The sequence below is a fragment of the Podarcis pityusensis genome (assembly GCF_964106645.2).
Source record: "Podarcis pityusensis genome assembly, chromosome: 16".
NCBI classification, from domain to species: domain Eukaryota; kingdom Metazoa; phylum Chordata; class Lepidosauria; order Squamata; family Lacertidae; genus Podarcis; species Podarcis pityusensis.
The window spans coordinates 4,077,948-4,086,326 of NC_138041.1; the positions used below are offsets into that span (position 1 = coordinate 4,077,948).

The 8,379-nt window shown below is 51.6% G+C and overlaps 1 protein-coding gene across 4 annotated transcripts in view; it reads right to left on the reverse strand.

Annotated features, from left to right (window-relative positions):
• Window positions 1-3,605: 3,605 nt before the first annotated feature.
• Window positions 3,606-8,379, reverse strand: part of SEMA6C (semaphorin 6C) — a 152,987-nt gene continuing 148,213 nt past the window's right edge. For all 4 annotated transcript variants that reach the window (XM_080984550.1, XM_080984549.1, XM_080984552.1 and 1 more), the window contains one exon: window positions 3,606-7,109. In XM_080984550.1, the coding sequence (XP_080840676.1) occupies window positions 5,872-7,109 (1,238 nt within the window). In that variant the 3' untranslated portion in view covers window positions 3,606-5,871. The remainder of the gene's footprint in view (window positions 7,110-8,379) is intronic.

The following is an 8,379-nucleotide window of genomic DNA, read 5'->3' on the forward strand; positions in this document are numbered from 1 at the left end:
GGCGGGCAGAGAAGGAACGCTTCGCGTCCCCCGCTGCAAGGTAATCACTGAGCAGAGAAAATCTCTGCTGGGTAATTTTCTGCTAAATCCTCCAAACAGCCGAGGAGAATTACACATCCCGTCTCCTTTATTGTGTGTGTATATACACACACACACACACAGGCGCGAACCCAGGCGCTTGCCTAGGCCAGATATTTATATATATCTATCTTTCTATATATGGGGTTTTTTAAGGTGTTGTTGCTCCTTAAAAGTTATTTCCAAAGGAAAGATCTCCGGAGGATCATCTCGGCTAAGTGCCGTGTATCATCTTGTAATGGGATTGGCAGATCACCCAGAACTCTCGCTGGAGGGGAAAAAGCAATTTTGCAAACATTGAAGTAAACATTGGCGTCAGGATGGCAGAGAGAGGGGGGGGGAGGGAGGGAGGGGGGAGTCTGGATTAAAGCCCCCTTTCAGGTTTATTTTTTTTGGGGGGGCACTGAGACCCCAACAGTTTATTTTATAAATTGCATTTATATCACACCCTTTCCCTCCTCCCAAGGTGGTGCGCATGGTTCTCCCTCTTGCTTAACTCCCACTACAACCCTGCGAGGTAGGTCAGGCTGAGGAGAGGCAGGGACTGGCCCAAGGTCAATATAATTTGTTTATCATTTGGCCCTATGAACTCGGGTGGCTGAGTGTCAGGATTCGAACCCAGGTCGCTCCCAGGTCCTAGCCCGGCACTCTCTAACCGCTACACCACGCTAGTAAAGGTAAATGGACCCCTGACCATTAGGTCCAGCTTATTTATCTACGTCATACCTCGGGTTACGGACGCTTCAGGTTACGTTTTTTGCTGACGCTTCAGGTTGCGGGTTTTGCCGAAACCCGGAAGTACCAGAACAGGTTACTTCCAGGATTCAGCAGTCGCGCATGCTCAGAAGTGCTAAATCACGCTTTGCACATGCGCAGAAATACTGAATCGCAACCCACCCGTGTGCAGACGCGCGGCTGCGGGTTGCGAACGCTGCAGGTTGCGAATGTGCATCCCACATGGATCACGTTCGCAACCTGAGTGTCCACTGTACTTGCACTTTGACGTGCTTTCGAACTGCTAGGTTGGCAGGAGCAGGGACCGAGCAATGGGAGCTCACCCTGTCGCAGGGATTCGAACCGCCGACCTTCTGATCGGCAAGCCCTAGGCTCTGTGGTTTAGACCACAGCGCCACCCGTGTCCCTCACACCACGCTAGCCCTCATTTAAAGTAGTTGCCCTGCCAGCCACAAGGGGACAGGATTGTGCCGCGTGACCCACCACTGCTGACCCCAATGTGAAAAACCTGAAACCAGGAATATCCTTTCCCCCTTCTCAAACCTCTCTGCTTCCTTCTGCTCACTCGGTAGCCAGAAAGGCAAGCTGGTGGAGTAAACGAGGGGATCAACCTAGACTACTGCATTGGTATTGACATGGGGCTGCCCTTGGAAGCCGCACTGGGAGATCCGGGTTCGAATCTTGCACACAGTCATGAAAGCTCACCAGATGCGACCTGGGGCCACACGCCTCTCAGCCTAACCTACCTCACAGGGTTGTCGTCGGGATTAATTGAGGAAGGGCAGAACCACCTACACCCCTTGGAGGGGGATAGAAATACAAGATAGAAATACAGGAAATAATTATTTTTTAAAAAAAAACGCAAAAGGCCTTTGTGATTTATTATGGCATCAGCTTTCGGGAAACACGGCCATGGGTGATAAACTGTAATAAATCTGTTACGGTGAAGCGATAAACAAATTATATTGCGTTCTAATAAACCTGTCTTATTTCCGGACGGGCTCATTTTCCAAGCCTGCTGCGTTCTCAGCCCTCTCCACCTGCAAAAATAACACGCCCCCCCCCTTAACTAATTCAAACAATGAGTTCATCAATGGCCGGGAGATCAGGTGTTTCCTTGGTGGGTCGGGGGTCCTTCCTTACCCACCGGCCACCTGGGATGGTGTGGGGGGAGAGAAAGAGACAGACAGAGTGTGTGTGTGGGGGAGCCATCTGTCAGTGGGAAACAGGAAGGAACAGCAGCCACCCCCCAAAAAAAACCCCCATGGAGTCTCCGGCTCACAGCCATCAATTCTTCTTGCAGTCAACGCAAGTCAAGGGGGAGGAAAGGAGAGAGAAAATCTCGCCCAGACGTCTAGCAGGCGGCCCGATCAAATGGCGTGGTGGTGGTGGAGGTCGTAGCAATCCACCAGATGTTCAGGGAAGAGTTGAAACTCGCAAGGAGAGCACAGATTCCCCGGGTGCATCCAGCCGGAATTTTGCAAAAGGACCACGGTTCCAAAACTTGCATGGTCCCTGCTAATTGCATTATTATTAGGCTAACCTGCAAAGCTGTCAACTTCCCCCTTTTCTTGCAAGGAATCCTATTCGGAATAAGGGAAAGGGTGGGTGGGAAATCCAATCAATAAAAGAATGGCAAATTCAACTTTGTGAATATATAAATTTGGCAAGATTTGCAGCATTCTTAAGGGGACAATCGGACCAAAAATTAGCAGAAGAATGCGGCTGTGTCAGCAAACTTTTTCAGCAGGGGGCCAGTCCACTGTGCCTCAGAACTTGTGGGGGCTGGACTAATTTTTTGGGGGGGGGGGGATGAACGAATTCCTATGCCCCACAAATAACCCAGAGATGCATTTTAAATAAAAGGACACATACTACTCATGTAAAAACACGCTGATTCCCTGACCGTCCACGGGCCGGATTGAGAAGGCGATTGGGCCGGATCCGGCCCCTGGGCCTCAATTTGCCTACCCATGTTCTAGAGTAAGTATATCGGTATGTAATGAATGAAGCTTTGTAGGGTTAAAGAAATGAAAAAAACGGTGCAAAAGGTATAAAGATAGAGGTGATTTACATTAGACACAACAATTCAGAAAGATTAAAAATTTTGAGGTCTCAAAACAGAGGAAGGAAGTCGATGTGGATGTGTATTTGTACGTAAAGTTTGTAAAATAGTATGGTTTTCTTTGCAGGTTTGTTTTTTGTCCTTTTTGTTTCATTTCCTCCCCCCTTTTTGGGGATTTTATGTTTGTAATTTTTGTTGTAATTTCGCTTTGGAAACAAATAAAAATAAAAATAAAAAAGGAGGGGGGAGTTGGTCTTGTGTTCGAATCCTCCTTGTAGGTTTTCCACAGGCATTTGGTTGGCCGCTGTGAGAAAAGATGCTGGACTGGATGGGCTCCCTCTGGCCTGATCCAGCAGGGCTTTTCTTATGGAATCAAATAAACAAGGAGAGTTGAGAGCCCACCAACTGCTTTATAGATCTCTGTGCAATTCCAGTTGGAGGGGCAGGTATATTAAGGGTGCAGTTTTATGTACCAGAGACTGGGAGCATCTATTTCCCCCCCTTCTGGTGCTGCTAGGCTCCCTCCTCCTTTGCTCATCCCCTGTGGTCAGCATGACCAATGGTTAGAGCTGATGACGGGAGATGGGAGTCTTTCAATATCTGGAGGTTTCCCCCCAAAAAACCAAGATATAACCCAAACTGGCAACTCCGGAGAAAACTCACAAAACAGGGTCTCCACAGACGTCCCCATTTCCAAATTCCGCGAGGAAAGAACGCAAAGAAACGGTTCTTCAAGACACAAAGAGATTATACATATATTTCAAGCATCGACTTGGGACAGATAATTCTGGATACCAAATGTACAGGTCCTCAGCTCTGCCGGACAGGGCCTCCGGATTGGTGTTCCTACACAGTAGGATATATTTATTGTCTCTGCTCTTTTCATATATGAAGTTAAACAAGGAAATATACACATCTATGAATACCTATGTACAACGCTTTTTTAAAAGACCTTCCGAGAGCAGTGTGCCAAAAAAACCCCAACCACCCTCCACGCGTGCGTTTCCCCCCTCCTTTTTTTTGAAAAAAAAATTTGGAACGGAGGTTTTCGACCTCGTCTGACACCCGCTCGGTTTGTATTCGTGGCAGGATCAACTGTCCTTTCCAAGGCTGTGGAAGCAGACGACGGCTGCTGAATCCCTTCCAAAGGAGAGATTTCTCCCCTCTCTGCTTCTTGAATTGCTATCAAACCCACAAAGGATGCAGTCAACAGTTTTAGGGACTGATGTAAACATCTGCAGATTCAAACTGGGGTCTATATTTTAAAAAAGAGAACCCCCCCCCCGCTTTTTTATATCGTATATCTTTTTTAATATGGTTGCATCTAATCAATAAGGGAAATGGGTCTTTAGCCAGGCTTTCCCTGATCGCCTCTGGCGAGTCAGACATATTCCCAGGTGACCAAGATGAACTTTTGTAAACTGGGGAGCTAGCCTGTCCTTCCTGTGTTTTGCTTGCTAGTCACCAACCTATGCATGTTCTTATACATGGGGCAAATTCCCTGGAAACGAGGCCGCCGGAGGTCTTGAGGACTAGCGACTTGTGTGAACTTGGTTTGCAAAACCGGCTTAATTCGGGGAGCTAAAAACGAAAGGAATACAAAAGGAGGGGTTGAGGGCCAAGGGAATAAATGGACGATCTTAACTTCGGTTGGGAAGGTGGTGGTGAAAAGTCAGTGAAGGAAATATACGAGGTTTAAGGGGATCCCAAATGCTACATTCTGCTCTCCAGGAGGTGGGATCCGCACAGTCCAGAATATTCTTGCCGAAGAAGTAACTCGGAAGCAACTGTTCGAGAGTGAGCCACAGGCTTGCCCCTGTCCCGGCTCCACCTTCGTTCCAAAAGCCAAGCCCAACAACTCGGAATAGTTCTGGAAAGTATTTCTCCAGAGAGACTGTCCCCACCTTTCAGAGTCCTCTGTTTCACATTCCCAGGATGGCCGCACCAAAGAAATAAAATAAACGGACACCACGTTCTGGTCTCGAAGAAAGAAAAGTGCTACAATTTTGATTTGGGGGACAAGGTCTTCCCTCGGTGGGGGGGCACCCAACATGCTCCATTCTAGACCCAAGGAAGGGTGCCGATAAAATGGCAGATTTTGTGCCGGAGGCGGCTGTGGCCACGTCTGAGTCTCATTTCCAAAAGCAATCCTCCTGTGTGTGTGTAGGGTAGCCAGCCCCAAAGCTAACAAGGCCTGGGCCACTGTGGCTTTGAAGCCTGCTGTGAGAATATGGTGAACCTCAAACGAAGATCGGAAGCCAATTCAAGGTGAAAATGGCCTAAATTGGCCAAAGTGGTGAGTCTACCGTGATTTTTGCCCAGAGGATGCAGAAATCCAACATTCTAGAAAGCTCAAGTGTTTGCGTTCTGCTTTAGCAAGCTTCTAGTCCTCAAGTCCTCAAACGGGGGCGATCTGGACACAGAAGTCGCCCGGACTTCTACTACAACAACCAGTTGCTACTTTCCTTCTCCCTTTATGAACCCCATCTCGGCCATCTACCTCCTCGCCCCCCAAACGAGCCTGCCCGAATTTTCAGAAGCAGAATTGCACAAAGGCGAGGCGAAAAGAACTGCGGTAACCTCTGTTGGTGCATCAATTGCGGGCGCCCAGGATTCAGGAATGGCCCCTCAAAGCCACCTGTCTGAATGCCTTCAAAGACAGGAAAAAGGAGCGGAATCTGCTTATTTTGGCAACTCGGCTCAGTGGTCACGGGGAGGACTGGATAGGTCAAAGGAGCTGCCCGCAGCACGAGGCAGCCAATGGGGAGAGAGGAAAACCCAGCGCTTCCCCTCCCACCATTTCCCATATGCAAACACCTCCCCCCGGCGAACCACTGCAAGGCACGCTGGGAGTTGTAGTCCAGTTGTAGGCAGGTTGGCAGAAGCGAGTCTGTCCGCTTGCCTTCCATCTTGAAACGGCTACGGCGGTGGGGGGCTCCACTTTAGGCCTTGCTTGCCCCCCTCCAGGTGTCCGAAAAACAAACCCTGGAGGCTCAGTAACTGAATTGCCTGGAGGATTGGGCTGGGGGCGAGGACGGCATGAAAAGCCCCTGGGCGCCCCCTCCTGGCTTGACCAGGGAGACCGATCGCTTGATGCCCCCGTGGCTGGCCAATGGGACCTGATCGCCGTAGCTGTGCTGCCGGGAGAGGAAGATGGCAGGATGGGTTCCCTCGTGGGGCACCGAGGTCCCCGTGGAGTGCATGCGAGTCAGGAGAGACGAGGGCGGCCGGCCCGCCTGGCCCAGGCTGTGGTGGCGCGACAGCACGCCCCCGCCAACGTTCACCAGCTTGGGGGCGGCGCAGAGCGAGTGTCTGTGCGGCCGGGCGCCCGCTTTCTCGCCGGCCGCGGGTGGGTCTGGCGGCACGTCCAGCCTCCGCGGCAGGCTGTCCCTGGGCAGCGTGGAGGAGCTGTAGTACGGGGCGCTCTCCACGTCCGGGATCTGGGGCTGCACCCGGTTGGCGAAGGAAACGGCCGCGGGGGCGAAGCGGGGGCCGGCCAGGCCCTTGGCCGAGGAGCCCTCGGCTTCGTGGAGGTGTTTGAGAAGTTCCTCAAGGGCGGCCACCTCCACCCCTTTGGGCAGGTAACACTGGGAGTGCCGCACCAGGACGCGTTCTGGGTTGGGGATCTTCTTCTCGTCCAGGTAGCCCGCCAGGGGGGCCTCGTAGCCGCGCAAGTGCCCGGGCCCCGCCACGGCGCTGGCGAAGGGGAATGGGTGGGCGTTGGAGACAGGGGTGTGGAACAAGGGCACCTTGCCCTGCGACTCCTTGGCGTTGTTGAAATTCTGGTTCTTCTCCCATTGGTTGCGAATGGCTTTCATGTTCTTGACGGGAAGCTCTGGGGTGGATTCTGGGGTGGGCAAACCGGACAGTTCCGGGTGGTGGTCCTTGACACCCGCCTTGGCCGCGACGGAGGTGGCCGGCGGTTCCTTCTCGCTGGGGAGCAAGGTGGTGTACAGCTTGGTGGCGGCACCTTCGGCCAAGGCGTCTTTGGCCTGCGCCTCCAGCAACCCATTCATCTTTGCCAGGCTCCGCAGTGACAGCGGGCGCTGGAGGCCGCCTTCGGAGTCCTTCCCTGCCCTCTTGGCCTTCTGGAAGCTGTGGTTGCAGTAGCAGGAGACCAGCAGCCCCGAGAGGAAGGCCCCCAAGACGAAGGCCACGAAGATGCATCCGATCAGGAAGGTGAAGTGGACCGTCGGGGAGTCCTCGCGACCGCCTGACTCCTGACGCACGCCTGGAGCCAGAGAAACAGAGAGTTAGGGGGCTGGGCGCCAATGTGGCTGCCTCGCTTTACCTGGCAGGTGTGAGGGCGTCTCTGGCCCTCCAGGTTGGGACAGCCACCTGACCTGCCGGGGTCAAGACGTGATCTCTGCGGGTTGGGCTAGATGACCATCGGAACCCTTTCCAGCTGCCCAATTTTATGATTCGATGTTGCCCAACTACAACTCCCAGCAGACCCAGCATGCATAAGTAAGGATGATGGGAGTTGTAGTTCAACAATATCTGGTGAGGGCAGGGAGCAAATTTGCCTCATTCGTATTATACTGGGTTGTGGCCAATGCAAGTCTTACTCAGAGGAGACCCACTGGAATAACTAAGACTAGAAGTAGAATTGTAGAGCTGAAAGGGACAAGGGTCAACCTCCTGCAACGCAGGAAACGTTTGTCCAACAGGCGACTTGAACCCACAGCCCTGAGATTAAGAATCTCGTGCTCTATCCCATCGTCCTGTTCATTAACTTCTATGGGTCTACGCTGAGTAGGGCTTGCGTTGCGTACAGCCCACCGCTCAGGTCCTTCCGAATACTAGGGAAGACTGGGAATTGTTTCAGGGACGGGGCAGAATTTTTGGACTTATTCCAAAGTCTTTCCTACTTTCCAGAAGTGGCAGCCAATTTTTTAAAAATAGAGTTACTACCGAAATTTCACCTCAAGCAGACTTGAAAAAAAGAACAGAAGAAACAAACCCTCAACGTGGAAGAATCTCATATGAGAAATTTGGAAATCAGCCCAAATGAGAAGAAGGTTTTGCTGTAAAGATTAGCAGAACATCACAGCTAGAAAAAGAGCCGTGGGCGTGTGACTAGCCAAATATCTCAATCTGTCTTGGATTTTTTTCTGTCTATACATCAAAACAAAACCCACAGATCACATCCACACCATACATTGAAGATGTATGACCCCCCCAAAAAAGAATTCTGGGAACTGTAGTTTACCCCTGCGGCGCTACAATTCCCGGCACCCAGAACAAACTATGTTTCCCAGGATTCTTTGGGAGACGCCAGGTGTGTTAAATGCGCTTCAAACGCGCGGTGTGGGTGCGTCTGCTATTTCTCCTCCGTGGAGAGACAGAACGGCGATGAGGTGGGATGAGGAAGGTTGAGATGGGCGATGGAAAATGGAAATGGCGCCTGGTGGTTCAGCCGGGTGGATTTTGCAGTCGTGGGGAGATGGCAGCCCTCTTTACCCAGCCGCCACAAAGCTTCAAGGCTTTTCCTCCTCCTC